The 19464-nt window shown below is 36.9% G+C and overlaps 1 protein-coding gene across 1 annotated transcript in view; it reads left to right on the plus strand.

Annotated features, from left to right (window-relative positions):
• Positions 1–19464, plus strand: part of KCNK2 (potassium two pore domain channel subfamily K member 2) — a 126925-nt gene that overhangs the window by 20030 nt on the left and 87431 nt on the right. Inside the window, exon 3 of the mRNA XM_058275219.1 lies at positions 12293–12410. Within this exon, the coding sequence (XP_058131202.1) occupies positions 12293–12410 (118 nt within the window). The remainder of the gene's footprint in view (positions 1–12292; positions 12411–19464) is intronic.

Raw genomic sequence — 19464 nt, forward strand, 5'->3', positions numbered from 1 at the left:
AATTTTAGAATTAGAAGGAATCCTCATGAAGCTTCAGTAAAAAATATTTTGAAATCAAATCAGCTTCCTAAGGAATTTTCTTACCTCCAAAATTGCCAGATGAAGTTATAAATGGATATTTTAAAAGACTTGATGAATTGATGGAGATAAATGCAAAATGAGATAGTAAAGAGAAGTGAGGTAACTTAGAATTTAAAAAAAAATTCTGTCTGGTGAGTGAGCAAAGTCTCCTGAGTGTTTTATTTGTTGACGGCTCACTCTTTGCTAAGCTTTGGGTTTTAAAGCAACTCGGTTAAGGCTCTTATGTTTATGGAAACAACAAGCAAGTAAACTAATGCATATATAAGGCAATTTCAGGTCATTTTAAGTGTTTTGACAAAAAAATGATATGGATTGTGTGATAGAAGGTGACTACCTGGGCCAATTAAATTGGCCGTAAGCGACTCTCTTTGAGAAGTTGATATTTTAGAACATATTTGAAAGATATTAAAGAGCCAGCTCTGCAGGATATGTGGATAACTGGAGGAAGGCATTCCAGGTAGAAGAAAGAGTAAGCTCAAAGGCACAGAGGTAGGGTCACTCTTGGCAAAGAATAAATGGAGAGAATAGAGAGATTGAATGGGGGAAAGGGGGCAGGAGGAGGGTGTTGTTAGAAATAAGACCAGAGAGGCAACAGGGGCCCAGATCGTGTAGAGACTTCTGGACCCCTGTAAGCACCTTGGAGCGAGTCAGGGAGCTGGACGCAGGCTGTGCTGTGGCTTATTGCTTAAAGGGATCACTGGGACTGCCCGTGGGGAAGAGAATATGGGGGTGGGCAGGACAAAAGGGGAGTCCACTGCAAGAACACAGATGGGAGATGCTGGTCTGAAAGAAGCAGGAGATGTGATCTGATTTGGGATCATGCAAAGGAACAGCTAATAGGATTTGATATCAGGTAAAGAGAAAGAACTCCAGGGCCCGAGGACCTGGAAGAGTGAGGTTGGCCATTAATGAAACAGGAAACACTCAGGTGGAGTGGGTGTTAGGGAGGCGATTGGGAGTTTGAGCCAGCACAAGAGCGGTTTAACTTCCAGACATTCCAGCAGAGATGTCAAGTGGTCCTCTCCTATATGATTCTGGGTTCAGGGAAGAGGTCCAGGATGAAGATACCCATTTGGGAGTCATCAGCATCTAGATGATATTTACAGACTTGCGTTTAAATGACATCAGACAAGGAGTAAGGATGGATAGAGTAAAACAGGGCCATGGGCTCAAAGGTGAGAGGGCTGAGAAGGAGCAGTCAGGGAGGTGGGAGGAAAGCAGGAGAAGGTGGAGCTATGTGAGAGAGGTGAGGAGGAGAGCTTAGCTATGTCATATGCTATTGGGAAGTCCGACTCTTCTTGCCAAGATTTGTAACATATGATTGCTACTCTATTCTGTCAGTTTATGACAATAATTTTATGCATACTTAGAAATGAGTAAACACAGAATGGGTCACAAATAGTTCATGAGCAATTCCCATTACTCTAGACACATAGTTGGTCATATGCAGCACAAACATGTGAGACAAACCCAGATGATGCTTTGGGATACGTGATACACAAATGGACAAAATAAACAGATTTGTACATGCAGCTTCAAGCTGTTGAATGGGTTCTTTTAAAAATTTTGCTTAAAAGTATATTTATGGTTTGGAACTTTCACAGTGTTTTCATATAGAATTAGCACTGAACATGACAATGACACCCAAAGCTAGACAACAAAAGCTATAATACCACTAATCTATAACTCCAAGACCTGAAACATTGTGCCAGATTATTTTATGATTGTGTTTACTTCTTTTGCCCATGTGATCCACTTAACCTCTCTGTGCCTCAGTTTTGGTGAAAGGGAAAGAACATGCATCTAATTCCCATTAAATGGTGCCGGACACATAATGGTCCCAAGATTATTTTATAACATATGGAAGCACCTCAGGCCTGGCTGCCCTGCTGGTTCCACATATGAACTTAAAGAGAGGTGGCTGTCCAGAGAACACCCAACAGGTGCATATGAGGTAAGATGAGAAATTAAGAAGTGAGTGAGGTTCCAGGGAGGCCAGGCATCCCCTAAGGCAGGTGCTCTTCCCTTCCCTGCCCCTCTCGATCTCATAGACTGCACTATTGTGAGTACTCATTTCTCCTCTCTGCCTAGGTGAAGGGTTTCCCCTTGTCTCTCCAGCATAAACACATTCTTGGGTTGTTGGATTTAGGGGGCAGGAAAAGTGACCATCTCTAAGGATGCTGGGCTCCGCTTTGTGTTCCTCTAGGCATTCAACCTTGCCCTCCGCCCGAGATGGCATTTTCATATTCTGGGCCTCTGAACAGAGAAGCTCTTCCAGCTCATGCCACTCACATGTACTTTGGGGCATCTTCCTTTCATGAATTGCTGTGCTCTGAATTGCTCCTAGGATCGGTATCCTTGTGTGAGCAAAGATGACCTGTACACAGTACTTGTGAGGAGAAGTGTCAGGCCGGTCTGTGGTGCTGATGGTTGTGGTGTGACGCTCTCTCGACAGCCTGAGAAGTGCCCGAGGAAAGGGATTAATTGCTTTTTTGTGCAGTAACTACTGGACAGGTGTCAAAGGGTAGCTGTATCATCCCAGCTGGCATGCAAAACTGCAAGAAATCTTATCAGGTTCCCATTTCACACACACACACACAATGGATTTCAACCAGTTCAATATTTTTTATAACTGGTGAGCGTCTGGGTGTTTAGTCTTGAAAGAGGGGGAACCTTAGAGAAAAGCTAAGAAGCTAGTAGACGGGATGAGTATGAGTCATGACATTTTGGGAAGTTATTCATATATTATTTTTGCTGCCTTGATTTTATGACACTGAGCCAAGAAATATAAACTTATCAGGCAGATTTGCAAGGCTTCCCTTTCTCTGCACAATGTTAGCAATTCATCAGTAAACTTAATCTACACTGTATTAGGAAATTTTACCTGGAATCTGAAAGCACAGAAATTTCTTGTAGGCTTATTAATGGCAATGAGTCAACCCAGCTGAAGAGAGAAATACATCAATTTTATGGGGCCTTAACCAAGGATGTGTCTATCAGAAAATGATTGGAATGTTTTAGTGTTATGGTGTTTTACCTTTATTGATGACCAATTTGGGTTGTAGAAAGTTTGATTTATTCAAATGCAAGCTGTGCCAGCTGGTCGCTTGGTTGTTTATGTGAGTGTGTACACAGCCTGAGATTTTCAATCCTTGCTCTAATTTTTCAGTTACATGTTCAGGAAAGGCAGGAAAACAAAAGCAAAAACAACATTTGTCTTTAAAAGTTGTATTAATTTTTTTTGCTCAATAATTCCTTTAACTCTCCCCTTTATGATTACTTTTATATGGGTGTAAAACACTTCTTTGCTGAAACTTCTATCTGTTACGGAAATCCAGGCTTATGTGTGCTGGAAAATCAAATGAGTTGACATCAGTGATATTCTGCTGGAAAAAGTCAGCTGCATTTCCAAAGTTGGGAACTCTAATTTACAGAGTAAAACTCCCTGAGGCCAATTTTAGCCTATTTCTTCTCATCAATTTAGAACTTCGGTCCTTAAAAATGTAGTGCATGAATAAGTGTTGGTTATTACAGTACACCTCAGTCAACACGGTATAAAAATATTGTCTTAGGTGCTGGGTCTTTCTGATCTCAGTCTTCTGCCTACTCAATCCTATTTTAAGGACTATCTCTTTTTAAGAGAACTTCCTAGATAGAGTGCCTATAACTTGTATTAAGTGCTTGTCTTATTCTTCTAGAACTCTTTGCTATTTAAACCTCCTTTGTCTTCTTCCTTTCTGCTTGCCCTGTTTTTCTTTCTGTTTCCTCTCTCTACCTACTTCCGCTCCACCGTTTCCTTTTCTTTTCTAAATCTACCCCCCCACACACACACACACTTGCTGAGATAGAGTGGAAGGTAGCTAGACAGATGGAGATTAATTTCCCATAGATTATTATTATTCTGTTCAGTAAAGTGGTATCGTGGAAAACTTGTGGAAAGGCACACAACTGTAAGTTTCAGTGCTTCCTTCACTTTTATTTTTTCCTGGCTCCTTCAGAGTTGCAAGGACTTAGGGTCCTGATCATGTTTTACTCTTTGAATACAACACAGTGCTTATTTCACTTAAGGCTCAAAGAATCAGTTCAGTCCTTGCCTGATATATAACTATTCTCCATAGCTACTTTGCAAATGGTCATTTAGCCTTTGCTTGGATATCATTAGACAAATACATTCAATGATAGAGGAATGGTTATGTAAATTGTTATACATGTAATCATTGAGATTACATGGTCATTAAAAGTGAGAGTTATGAATATTTTTAAAGTACCATGGAGCATAGTTATGTTATATGAAAAATTTGAAGGCAGATTTTCTGATTACAACTACTAAAATAACTGAAGTTTGACTGTATACATGTTACAAAAAGATGGTATTAGGAACCGTGAGTGAATTTTTTTCTCTTAGTCTTTATTTTTTCAAATATCCAATAATATGTATATTACTTTTTATGATTAAAAAATCTTGCTAAGTGGAAATGTCCAGGAATGATAACCTAAGACCTAGTAGGATGTCCCTGTGTCCTTGCCCTATTGATGATATCCACCCCCACTCTTTGTGGTTTCCTACTTTGGATTTTAAGCATTTGTTTCTACTAATAGGAAATAAATTTACACTTTCAAAAGGGCATGAAAAAGCTGTACTTTTCATTAGTTGGTGTAAAAATAGCTCTCACCTGCTATGGCATAATCCCTAAATAGAAGGAAAGGCATGGGAAGGTAAGCAAGATATTTACTTTTAGATGTGTTTTCTAAAGCCAGATGTGTGGAAACTACTTCTTAGAGGAAATGCTACCCTCTATAAATTATTAGAATTATTAGGTTTTTGAAATAGGACTCATTTTAAAAGAAATATCTAATATGTGGATAACCTCAGGTCACTCAGTACTTGGAAACATTCAAGGACCTTGAAAGCCTTTTAAGAAAACATGAAATATATTCTGACTCACATTGTTTCCAACAAAAGCAATAGATTAAAAATGGTATTGCGTATTATCTTTCTCACTTAAATGTATACTCTGGGGAAATCTTGAAAACATGCTTCTTTACAAGATTCTAAATATAGTATGATTTGATCATCTGTGTTCTGTATAAAATATGCAGATGTTCTCCATTTTTTTTTCTCTACATGAAATCAGAAATATATTTTTAAAGAAAGATTACTGATATTAGATTAGGTAAAGGAAAGACAACCTGACTAAACAATGTGGTTAGAAAACACCAGTAAAAATTAATTTTACTACCTTTGTCAAGATTTACAACAGTGCCATTTAACTGTGAGTTTGAGGATTTCCTTTTCTTTCTTGAAATTATGTAGATGTTTCAGTTATTCCTACATGCACACACACAAATGCCATCTCGATATATACTGTAGAATCTCTGCAAAACAAAGTTACATGTAATATGTCTCATGTTCATTTACCAAACAGAGACTACATTTGATATTAATATGGGATATTTGATATTGCATGATGAGTATAAATTAACAAATTTACATCTATAAAATTTAATAATCTTAAATATTAGATAATATCCTTGGATTTCTCAAATATATATATAGAAATTGGACAGAACTTGAATATCCAGAAAGGATTCAACAGTCTGCCCATGTTTTCTTAGAATATAACATTCTCATTCTCATTCATGTTAAAGTTTTTAACTTAATCTAATGACTACATATTCATCACACTAGGACTGTAAACAATTAAATAGATTAATATGCTCTTAACAGTTGCCTGCTTATAGGAAGTAGCTTTAATTCTATGGTAATAAATATTAATCTGTAATAAAATTAAGCATGCTACTACACATTGTTTTTCAAAACACAAGTATGGTTCTTTTGTACATTGACATGAAATTGCCATTTTTGTAAGCCAAAAAATGCTCAAATATTGGCAATGCTCAAATATTGGCAATACTTAAATATTGGCAGTCTTCTATGGTTCAACCTAGTGCTATCATTAGCTCAGAGCTGATCTTGGAATGTTCTTGAGGAGCGATGTGCTAATATAGTACAGTTTTCAAGAAGTTGTCTCTTCCCTTGGTGGATTATCAGCGATCCAAGTGGCATTCTGACAGAGCTGTCCTTTCATGCAAGGCAGCCAATGGCATTGCTTTAGTTACAAGACTATCATGAAAGGACAGAGGGATAAGAAAGTTGGGTCTGATTTCTGAGGCTTATTCCCAGTGGTGCAAAGGATGTATGAAAATTCATAATAAAGCCCACTAAAGCTGCCTCTTGGATGAACCCGATTTGACGTCTATTATGGCCCAAGAAGTAGCCCCGGTGACTAAGATGGTGACCTTTCACTGAAATTAAGAGGGGGAGCTTCTTGTGTAAATGATGGACCTAAATACCATTTCAGACAGAGATGGTATTTTGTTTTAAAAACAAAACAAACCCCCAAAATCAACAACTTTGGAAATGAGTAGTCCAAAGTAACTCCTCCTCCACTCAAACATGCCAACCAAGGTGGCCTAGACTCCACCAGCTCCTTTATGTGAATTCCAAGCCTGTAAAAATAAGCCTCATGTTTGAGATACTCATTGGTTTTATTAGCAGTGTCTTTCGAGGGAGTTCACGTCATCTGACACTAGGTAATCATGACGCAGTATGAGGATCCTGCAGCCTTTGGCAACGACACTCCTTTGAGTAATTTTGTGGTGTGACAATAAATCATAGTGATACCTACCATTATATTTTTCACAAGGGCCTTTGTCAATGAGAGTATCATTTATTATTTTGCACTCCTCATTATGCATTCTTCAGGTTTTTCAAAATAATCTTCCTTCCATGGTTGAAATATTCAGATACCATGTTGTAAAGGTATGATTTGGTTTCTTTCTTGAAAATGAAACTCTTCTCAGGATAAAATTGGATCCCCTGCAATAGAATAGTGATAAATACGCATTCATAATTTTACCTAACAAAAACTTGGCAAGGGAATACTTGTGTTATTCTTTGAGGAACTGCACAATTATACAGATATCAGTATAATTATTACTGGATTTGGCCACTGTGCCACTTTATTGGAAATAATGTCCTTCTGAGAAGCAGGAAAAAAATGAGAGCAATCTTACATATCCAGTTTAAAAATTATCATTGAACCAGTTATACATACATCATTGGTATAACCCATTTATGTGCTAAGTTCTTGTACAAGCAGTTCAGAAATTTTTGAATGATTAATGTGGCCCTACTTCTAAAATTATAGTTTTGGTAGCATATTTTAATGAAATCTTAATTATGATATTAATAGAGGAGGAGTTTGTGGAAAGCATTCAGAACATTCTGTATTGCATTGATGAACATGAGCATCTGGGTATAGGGAAAAAACAACATGAAATGAGAACTTCTGGTGTCACTTGTATTTCGCTATCCATAATATAACCTAAACAGGTCTTCCTGGGTTTGTTCAGTTTCTAATATTTTTTCCTTCAATGACAAAAAACCATGCAAGTACTTTATAGCACATGAAAACATTGTTCCTTGGTATTGGACTCATGAGAACATTTTCATGATTGTCATTTATTGCCTTTAATTTTAGAGCTGTGCTAGTCTAATATGATTACAAATAAGGTTGTTTTATCAATGTTTGGTGTTAAAGTTGAATATCAATCCAAAATGCCAGGTGACATTGAGAAATCAACTTCTTACAATTCAAGAATGTACAAATTCCTTTCCTTATTACTCATTCTATGCTTACCTATAAACTGAAGAGCAAAATTAAGAGTGAATCCCCCTAAGATTATCTTTTACTACTTGGCAGGTTTTAATTTTAGAAGCCCTTCCTTAATAAACCATTTAGGTAATCAAATATTAAGATAAAAAAATTAGGACCTCACAGTCCTTTATCTTAACCTAAATAATTAAACTTGTTTTTATGTGGTCAGCATGACTTGACTATCCACAAAAGTTGCCTGTAATGAAAGAGTAGATTTTTATTATGAGTAAGATAATTACATTACTTTAGCCATATTCTGTTGCACAAATGGGACTATTTCTCATGAAGGCATTGGTTAAGAGTTCTGATGACCTGAATTAAAGGTGAAATTGCAGAGACTTTGATCTTTATCAGTACATTTGCCAGAGCATTTTAAAGACATCCAATTTTCCGTGGATATTGACCAAAAGAGCTAGTACAAAAATATGAAATAAATTCAAAGGAATATTCCAGAGAAAGAACTTTATGGTAGACTCATTCTCATAGTGATATGACATGCTCCTAGTTCCATGTCAATCTTCTGTTGAGATAGTCAAAGCTCTTTGATCACTGTTTACAAGCCACACGTTGCCAGGCACTGCTGTTTCTGATTATAGATCTCTATTTACTTTTTAAAAATTTAAATAATTTGGGAATCTTTTCCAAGTGTCTGGGTAACATTGTACCTCATCATTGATAAGCAAGAGGATAGGCTAAAATGATGGTATAGGTGGTGAAGCCTGTCTTGAGTCAGATTGTAGGCTGAATTAGCTGCTTCCAATCAATAAAATAATCTTAAAGGGCTGGAGTCTAAAGACTTTTCTTTCCCCAGTCTATAACTATGGCACTCACAAGTTAACTTTGTTGTTCTTTTCCCATTGCATAGCACCCTAGGCATTTGATAAACATTTTTGAATAAATGAGTGTGTTGAAGAAATGTCTGCAAAATAGAAAAATATTCTTCAGATGAAATTAAAATCCCTAAATTCCTCCTTCCCTGATTTTTACTGAAACCATTAGTTTTTCCTGAGAGTTAAGAAAGCAGATCACTGGGCTTGGTCCCACAGTATTTGTGTGCATTGGTTCTGTGAGGAAATGGGCAGCTGTTCCCCCAGTGTAGCTAGGTGACAGCAGGATTACCAGGTGCATCTCTTTCAGATTTCTGTGGCATTGACTTTTTTCCATCTACATAGCTCGGAGTCTAGAGTTAAAGTGTAAGAATCAATAACTTTTTATTTGCTCTGTGCTAAAATAGTCCTTTTGTATGTCTTCACTTATTACATCCTTTGTGTATTTGCTGCTATCGTAAAATATTTCCAAAGACATTTTTAGTATTTTGAAGTTTTATTTATCTGTCCTTTTAAGTTCCTGGCTCTCATAATTTAATTAAATGTCATTTTCTTGCCAATAGCCATTGGGTTTTGTGTGAGTAAAAGAAGTCTGCTTTCTTTTTCTTTTTATTTTTTTGTAACATTGCTCTGGAAATACTGGCCAGTGCAATAAGATGTGAAAAATAGTGATATGTAGCTATTGGGGGAAGTGGAGATAGCATGTCATTATTTGTGAGTTCTATGCTTACCAACCTTGGTTTCCCAGGTGGAAAACAAAATCAAACAAAACAGGAGAAATAATAAGCATTCAGCAGAAGCACTGCTTCTTAAAATGTGGTTCCCAAGACTCTTTCAGAGTTTTGAGGAGTTCAAAACTATCTTAATAATGAACGAATTGCCTTTTCCACTCTCACTGTCTCATGAGTGTACTGTGTAGTATTATCGTAACAAATTGAATGCAGAAGCATATGTGATTTATCTGGCTGTCTTTTATTAAGCTGGGCAGTGAGGAGATTTACAAACTGTATGAAGTGCTTCTCTTCTCATAATGTTTTGTTTGTTTTGGAAAACAAACTTATTTTCATAAGAGCAGGTTATATTAACATATATGGGATTAGTTTTACTGTTACATTAATTTAATCAATAAACGTAAAAATTAGAAATTCAGACAAATGCAGGAAATATCAATAGGTACAATTCACATAAAAGTTCTTGAAGGTATTCAGTTATTTTTAAAACTGTAAAGAGTTTTTGAGATAAAATATTTGAGAAATGCTGGTACAGAGAATAGGCAATATACACTTGTCTATCAACAGCAGTAACCAGTTATTATTTAAAATGGGAAAAATGCAATACCCACAAATAGTTTTACAGACCTACATGAGATATACACTAATACTCTATTTCAGGATATTTGAGGAGATTCAATAAATGGAAGTTTATACCAAGTTCCTAGATGGGAAGTTTAACTATTATAATGCTATTCATTTTTTAAATTAATTTTTAGATTTCACATATTTTAAAACAATGGAAATATAGTTTTACACCTTTGGAAATGAAAGTTTCCATGAATTTTAACTAAATTATTTCAAAGTTTATGCCAGAATAGAATAGCAGAATATTAGTTGCAAAGAACCTTATTTTTTTTTTTTAAAGAAGGATAGTGAGGGGAAGTCTGCCTTACCTGATATTAAAGTTACAATTGAGAGTCAGATAAATAGAATCAATTATCGCAAAACTAGCTTTACTGTGTGTATGTGCATATATATGTTTATTTGTGTGCATTTAATTTTTGATGAAGGAAGCATTAGTGTTCAACCTCACTACCAATAAAGGATATATACATGTAAATAATGATTATTATTAAGATAAAATGTCATGAATGTTAGACAATGGTATTGCTAAGCATTTGTAGATTGTTGGGGGGCAGCTGTAAATTTTTATAGCCTTGGATCGCTGTTTGCAACTATCCATCAAGTGCTTTTAAATATTCATAATCTTTAATAAGGCAATTTTATTTTTAGCACTCTTTCCTGAGGAAGTATTCAGAAATGAGAAAAATACATTAATATGTCAAAATGTAAATATGCATAAATATATGCCATGTTATATGCCTAAATGCACAATATATTTACAACAGCACTTTTTTATGAGACAGATCTTAAAATATCTATAAAATTATATATACTATATATATAATTATATAAAAAATACTATGTATATAATTGTATATATAAGGTAGAAGGTCCTGATTAAGTAAATTTGATAATGACAGGAAAAACTGCATCTGGAACATTATTAAGAATAGAGAAAATATTCCATATACTTCATAAATCTAACTATGTAAAAAGTATAACAAAATGCCAGGAGTAGGTGCCTTAATATATTAACAGTAATTATCTCTGGATTCTGAAATCATGGATCAATTTCATTATCCTCTCTGCATTTTCCTAACTTTTTTACAATGAGTATATATTACTGGTAAAGTAAATAAAAGCAGTATATTTCAATTTATTTTATATAACTATTCAAAGCTTTATAGGTTAAGATGAGCCAAAATCATTGTAATAGTTTGAATGAGATTTTATATCACTTTTTGGCTCTAAGCTACCTACTCTTTTTCATCTGCAGTAACTTTCAAGGTTGAGTTAGTAACCAACTTTTAAACAAGCCACTTTACCCATTCTTGTCTTTAATTTCCTTATATATTTAATTTCCTTAACCTTTCCATCTCAAAATCTGAAAATTAAGTGCTAAATATTTCTAAAACTCTATTTCAAACAGAAACTTCTCCTACATTCTCTATCTCTATGTCCATCTCTCCATCTCTCTGTCTCTTACTATACACTTTGCCTTACATACTCTCCTCTTAGTTTTTGTACTTCCTAATCACCACCTACACACCCAAAGGCTGATAATCTGATCCCCTTGGTAAAACTTATATTCCTTGAAGAAGCGATTAAAATATCACCCTTCAGCCTATCTCCCAGTACCATGCAAGGTAGCATCTAGATACAAGTGGTCTCTATGTGAATATTGTTGATTGATTGATTGTTGGGTCTGGGAGAGTCTCATTGTCATAGAATTTATAGAAACCTGCAGAGATTTTAGAAGTCTAGATACAAATTGGCTGACTGACAACCTATGACACTGAATTGTTGCTTTACCCATTCATTTTAGTCCATTTTGTTAGACCTTATTGCTATATGATCTCTACAATTATAGATAGCCCAGGCTTGGAAACCTATGTTTAAAATTTGAAATGATTAACACTTCAGAAACACTTTTCTTCTTGATGAAGCTATTGTCTATTATTTAAATTATAATTTGCAATCTGGTATTTTAACTCTGTGCTGCATATTAGAGAACAATTGTAGTATTTAGTTGTTAATTTAAATAGGTCACTAAATATTTATTAATGGATGATTATATGAATGCATATTGGTACAATATTGTAAGCATCATGCTGATTCATTCACTTTATATCAAATGTAATTTTCTTATACTCTGCTATTAAATTCCACAGTCTAAAGTTTTCATCTCTATTGCGCATTTTAAATGCAAAATCAGAACCTTAGAACGGATTCTCTTTGTCTAATCAGTAATTTCTGAGTGGAGTAAATGCTGTTGATGCCTCTCTGTGATTCACATGTACTGATAAATTTCTTTTTAAACTTGCAGCAAATAGTGGCAGCAATAAATGCAGGGATTATACCTTTAGGAAACACCTCCAATCAAATCAGTCACTGGGATTTGGGAAGTTCCTTCTTCTTTGCTGGCACTGTTATTACAACTATAGGTAGGAGACAACTTATTTTGGTTTTTATTTTCGTAAAGTTTGTGAGCTAAAATTCATTTGTTTGAATTTTTTTTACAGTTGGTCAAAATGGTTTGCTTAAGATAGAAAACTAGATTTTGTAAATTGATTTTGAAAAGGGGTTCAAAGGTTTGAACAAAGGGATGATGGAAACAAATTAGTTATTTTCTTACACATTAAAAATACATGAAACTTTGGAGCAGAGCAGGTGGGTTGTTTGACTATTAGATAGGAAACTCAAGAAACAGCTTGAAACGATAATTTCTTGGGCAAGTAGTTTTTAATTGTTCTTGATCTCTGATTCTTTAGTGTAACAGAAAAGGGTTTGAGTACAATTTTAACATTCTTTCATGATATCTCCTTACCCAACTTGTAAATTTTAACTCTGCATTCCAGCAGATTGTACCAGTTCTTATATGCTTGTCTATTATGATTGCATGAGAGTTTACCTTTTATATATTGTATTTTTCCAATTGTATACATGCATAAAAAATAACACTGAAATGTTAGGATTTCATGAATGTACGTTTTGGCCCTTGCTATTTTGCCTTTTACTCATATTGTTTGTTATAATTTAAAATAATGGAAGGTGGTCTCTTTTTCAAGCTTGACCATGTGTATACCTTCTAGGCAGCAGAAAGGGTGCATGCCGATGCCCTCTATTTGTTTCGTCAGTCCTTTAGTGTCCAAGAACCATCCGGGTGTTAGAAATGCAGATCCGTAATGAAAGCCATAGTTCCAGGGCCTGTGGGGACTGACAAGAGCCACAAGCGTCCTGCCGCATGGAAAGATGTGGGTTGACATCTTTTTTTTCAACATAGGGAGGGAAATTGGCCCATCACAGTTATGAAGGAATTTCAGGTGGGAGAAAAGATATCTACCAAAGGAGCTCTCCCCTTCCACATAAGCCTGTGACAAGATGTCCCCTCCTGGCCTGATCTTTGGTTATGAGGTGTGAATTAAGTTTTGCAAGTTTTTATTTTATTCTTTGATGACATTGATAAGTTACAAAATATAGAAAACTTTCAAATCAATATTTTATAGCAAAGTCTTAAATAAGAGAACAACGGACAATTTATGGAAGAAATAGCACTTAAAATTCTTCTTTTGAGAGGATTTTGTAGTGTCCTGTCATTGTATGAATTCACTGTGGTGCCTCTTTGTGCTGGATCACTTGCCAGTGAAATACCTTAGCTTGTTGATTTTGCCCTGCTTAGGAGGTCAAGAAACTATGTGTACTCTTGCATTTTCCATCAGCTAGGTCAAAAGTTGTGTAGCTGTGAAAATATGGAAGGATGGAAACCTTGATTTCTAACCATAATAACAGGTTGACTTTCGGGCTTAGACATCTCAGCCATTTCTACTATGGAAATAACTATTTATTGTATAAACTGCTTGGAAAAGAAAGCTCACGGACTGAGAATGGTTGTTTCTGCTCAATGAAAATGCAAAAGTCCAGGTTATAACTCACCATGCCCACCACTAAATTATTTTGCAAGAGACTCAGTCATTATACAGATTTACTGTTGCACTGCATGTTTATATAAACAGTCTCAGTTTTTGAATCCCCCAAATCAGTAGGTTTTACAGACATATACTTTAATGCTTGAAATAAAAATAAACCATTATTACTAGCCTTACCACAAATTGTAGCCATTAAACATAGTAGTTGATTATTTAACTTGTTTAGGTAACTACCCAACAGCTCAAATCTCCTATTATTCCATCTCAGCCTTTAGCATTGGGTGGATTAAGTCATTCTGGGTCACTTGGGGACCTTTTACTCCCTGGCCTTTCCCTTGTAAGTCAAGACCATTTCCTCTGACTTTGGACTAGATCATTGGCCTAGGGCAGGTTAAAATGTTTGACCTCTTTAATAAGTGCCCATTTGACATCCAAATCATTTTTTCATAAAACTCAAGTATCATTATTAATATTAACGATGATAATCACTTTGTGATCTTTGAAGTGGTTTTGAAATTGTGAAGCCCAGCACTGGCTACATTGCAATAGTCATTTAAAAATAGACCTTGAGAGAGTTTTGGAAAATAACCTGCAGTGGCTTTTAAAGGGGTGCCCCGTACAGACAGTAGTAGTTCATGGAGCTAGATTGGATGCATTTGTCCAGGGTTTTCATTCAGTTTAATCAGTTTGTCTAAGCCAAAGTGACCCTTACTATTTGTTGAAAATATGCCCAAGGAACTTGGATATATGAAATAGTTAGAATCTTAAAATTTAAGACCTAATTTCAGAGTCTCTTCATGCACCTGCAGACTCTTCCTCAAATCATGCCCTTTCAAATACTTCACAAACTCCATCCCACAGTTGCCCAGATTGAAACCCCATCCTTGCCTGTTGTCTTTTTCCCCACCCCACTTCTAATCCTTCAGCCAGTTTTGTTGGCTTTGCTTTAAAAATGGATCCAGACTTCAAGTAATGTTCTGCATTCACAATGCCACCGGTCCCAGTCAGCATCATTTCATGTCAGATTATTCCAGCTTAGAATTCTTCTGTGGTTCTTCTGTGGTTCCAGTCAGAGCAAAAGCCACCCTCTCATTGCCTGTCTCTTATAGTAAGATGCAAGTCAGAAGAGATAGGGACCTATTTGGGTCCTTGCTATATCCCCAATGCCTGGAACATGTAGGTGCTTAATAAAGATTTTTTTTGAATTAAAAACAAATAGACATTCTGGTATAAATGATGGCTTACTGGAAATTACATAGCACTAAACTGATACCTGCGATACTAAATTCTTAGCTCTTTCAACAGATTACATCACTAGCTTTTACAAGTTTGTTTCTTTATTTGTTGAACAAATTATAAAACACGATTGCTCTGTAAAGATAAAAAATAGATTCCTTGGTCCTAAGTTGCTTGCAGACTATTCCAGCGGGCAAACTGAGACCAATGGGCAACCAGAAATGTCTGAAATTGAGTGCCAGGTGCTTGGAGAGAGTACTTAATGGGAAAGGGTAGCCTGGCTATTTACGAAGAATATTGGCAGTACGGTGGTGGATGAGGAAAAGTAAGGATGCCTTTTTCTTAGCAGATGTTGTCTCAGTTGAGACCGAGAAGAGAATTAGGAATTTTTCTTATTCTCATAAGGTGGAGAAGGAGCGTGCCAGGCTCCAGGGGCACATGTGGGAATACTTAGGGTGAGCGACCCCATGGCCTGGAGGGGAATGGTAGGTTGCCTAGGATGGTTGTTGAAGGGTGAAAAGATTCTTTTTTTCAGGATCATGTCAATCATAAGTGACCTCTGTTGGATATGTGTTCCTTCTGCCTACCTCTGGGAGTACAAAGGAAACAAAGAGGCAGACCCTGTTTGCTGTCTAATTTGCAAGAAAAAAAATCTGTATCTATGAAATAATTGAAGAATCAGAAAAACGTCTTGTATAACTCAAATGTTATATGGAGCAATGAAGGTTTAAGTGATACAAGAAGAGAGAAAAGGGGAAGAGCAATGTGGTGGTTTGTACTGGAATGAAAGACTTAATTGCAGAAGTTGGATTTGAACTACAATTTGAAGAAAATGTATTGGTTTAGATTGATGGAGGGGCAAAAGTCTCGCAGTCTGTGGCATGATTAAACAAAAATACACAAGAGAGGAATGAACTTGATGTATTTTGGTATTAGAAAGGTAAGTCTTTGATGTCTTTGATTAGACCAGAGGGACTATATAAGAAAGTGGTGGGGAATGTTGTTGAATCATGTAGATGGGAAGAATACAGTTGAATAGAACTTAGTTTTTGAGGATTTTGGAACCACAATGGTAATACAGAGCCTGGATTTTGGGAAGTGAAGTGACTGGCTCAGAGTGATGTTAGGAGCTGCTCAGTCATAGGATAAGTGGACGCTGCGAGGGCAATTAGGTGCAGTGACCCAGGGAAGGGGAGGGTGCGACGGGATCCTTGGATTTAGTGGCAAAAGATCAAAGCAAGAAAAACAATGAAAATATTTAAAAGCAAGAATCAGCAGGCCTGGTGATTAATAGAAAGAAGAGGGTGGAGTCAAAATTTTGAAAATAAAGAAGATATTTAGGTAGCTGTTTTGTACTTTGTAGGCAGTGCTAGTGGATCCTATTAAGAGAAGGGAGTAAAAAAAATGACCAAGGTTTTATACATTATGTTCTTTTAGGAAGCGTCATTTTAGTTGTTTTATCTTCCCCCTCAATTTCTTTATTCTTTCATTCAGTCAGATGAGGCATACAAGATGGATACAAGCTCTTGGAGCTCATGTGGGGTTGAAGAGACCAACCTCTAGTCAGCATATTAATAAACAAGACCAATCAAGATCGTTATAAATGCTACAAAAGCAATTCCTTAAGTGCGGTGATGAAGAGTAAGATGACAGAGCCAGAGAAGAGGGTGGGAGGTGTTCCTATAGAAGGCGGGTTCGAGAAAAACTCTCTGAGGAGGGGACATTTAAGCTGAAACCTGAAGGACAAAAAGCAGTTGACCACATAAAGAAGGGTGGAAGGATGAGCGATGGCAGATCCTGAGTGGGACAGACGGTGGCATGTTCCCGGAATACCCCGGAGGCTGTGGCACCAGAGCCTGGAGGTCTGGAGGAAGGGAGCAGAAGGAAGAAGGGAGGTTAGCAGGATGAGCAGGAGCCACAGCAGACAAGACTCCAAAGGCCACTAGGGGAAGCCACTGAGTGGGGGAAGCGGGGGAGAGACGTGGTTTCTACACAGAGGGCGGAAGTGGAAGCAGGAAGACTCCTGAGGAGGGTATTGCACTGCACTAATCCTCAGGAGAGAAGCTATTGGCTTGAGGATTTATTTTTTATTTATTTCTCTCCCCCCCCCCCCCGCAGTTGTCTGCTCTCTATGTCCATTTGCTGTGTGTTCTTCTGTGACCGCTTCTATCCTTATCAGCAGCACGGCAATCTTTTTCTTTTTGTTGCATCATCTTGTTGTGTCAGCTCTCCGTGTGGGCGGCGCCATTCCTGGGCAGGCTGCACTTTCTTTCATGCTGGGCAGCTCTCCTTACGGGGCGCACTCCTTGCGCATGGGGCTCCCCTACGCGGGGGACACCCCTGCGTGGCAGGGCACTCCCTGCCCGCATCAGCACTGCGCATGGCCAGCTCCACATGGGTCAAGGAGGCCCGGGGTTTGAACCGCGGACCTCCCGCGTGGTAGACGGACGCCCTAACCGCTAGGCCAAGTCTGCTTCCCGCTCTTGGCTCTTGGCGTGAGCTAGGGAGGTGACAGTGAGAAGAGTGAGGGGTGGACAGAACTGGGATGTTTTAAAAACTAGTTGACAGATGGAATTATGTTTTCTCCTAGAATACTGCTGTAGGGAGAGTTCGTGTTTAAGTTTATTTTAAAGCTCATACATCACGTAAACTTTAGAAAGGCGTTGGCAAAATTGATCAAATGAACAACTGTGTTCTATTTTGAAGTCAATTTAAAGATTAGAATAAAATGTAAGATGGTTTTATTACCTGAAGGCATTAAAATATAATATTTTCTCCAATGGAAAGTAAGAAAGTAAGTTGGAATGCCAGGGTTGGGATTTGCCTGAGTTAATTATTCAATCGTCATGACGGCTGAATGTCAGCCTCTACGTAACAAGGACACCACTATGGTTGAAGGGGACTTATAGTTCCAAATATCCTGTTAACTCTTGTGGAATACATTTCCTTGGAGTTACATTTCTCTTATTTACAAAAGACTATTGTTCTCTGCCACGTGAATATAGAGATTGCATTAAGCTATATGGTTTGCATAGTGGGTTTTTCTCTCTGTTTAACCAGCCAACTTTTGAGTTTTTACCTGGGTTGAATTGCCAAAGCTGTTATATATACAATGACCACAGATATACTGCAAAAGTATGTTTCACCAGTTTGTCATAATGCTTAATTGGAAAAACAAACCAAAAAGCACCAGGAAAATAGTGAAAGGTTTGTAGTAATTTTAGCCAGCATTTCCAGATTAAAAAGAGAGGTAGCCTTTGCAGTTGCAGGGGGTGTATTGAAAACTGTTTTGTGTTTGAGCAGGGAGCCTAGTATCTTCTTATTGGGTGTGGGAGAAACTGTCACTTAAAGGGTGAGGAAAAATTATCAGAGGATTGTTCAACCTTGTGATTTCATGAAGCCGCTCTCTGATCTTGGAAATGGTAGACTTGGAGGAGTGGTGTAGAATTTGACAGTAAGCGTTTTTCTCTAGACCTGGTACCATTCCAGCTTTGAGTATTGAGTGTTATCTTATTAATTTATGTGCTCATAATTCCGTGGTATTTCACTAGTCTCTTAGCTGTTCTCAGAGAACTGCTAATGGATTTCAGAAGCCCATTTTCAAAGAAAGTTAAGGTTATTTCAGGGATCTTAAAAATCAAACAATCTCACAAGGTAATATCTAACTATTAGTCACAATCTCATTTCATTTCTATGTCAATTTGTTAAAGTGGATGATTAGTTTTCCAAAATGTGTAATTCTAATACTGTGCAGTATTGGAAGTTGAAATTAAGAAATTGTTTTGGATTTTAGAATGTCTGTTATTCTTCCCATCCACTTAAATTAATGAAAATAAAGCCTACCTTTGGATATAACTTATGTCCCTGTCATTCAAAGTCTTCTCATAGGTTTTACTTATTTTCTACTATTTTCTAAGTTAAAATGCATTTTCTCAGAGAAAATATCTTAGGAGTGGTAGTTAAGTTGGCAGAGTATAAATTTATATTTGATAACCATTAGAATTATTGCATAAATAGTATTGTACATGCCAGGCAATAATGAAATATATTAGTATTCCTCTCGTTATGTCTGTATGTCACATAGGCAAGAAAAGGCTCAATTCAGAGTACCTAGCACTTAGTCCTGCTTGGAAGGGGATTTAGGAGCTGTAGGGGTGTAATCTTCCCAGGAGTGAGGCAGATTTGCTTCCTTCCTTCCTCCCTTCCACTCCCCCTCTCTCCCTTCCATTTTAGTAGTAGTAATAGGAGGACACAGAACCAGAGAGCAAAGACCTAACGGGAACTGGAGGAGTGCTGGCTGTTGGGTGATAGACCTGAGTATCAGCTTACTCATCAT

This window comes from Dasypus novemcinctus, chromosome 13 (genome assembly GCF_030445035.2).
Source record: "Dasypus novemcinctus isolate mDasNov1 chromosome 13, mDasNov1.1.hap2, whole genome shotgun sequence".
Taxonomy (NCBI): Eukaryota; Metazoa; Chordata; class Mammalia; order Cingulata; family Dasypodidae; genus Dasypus; species Dasypus novemcinctus.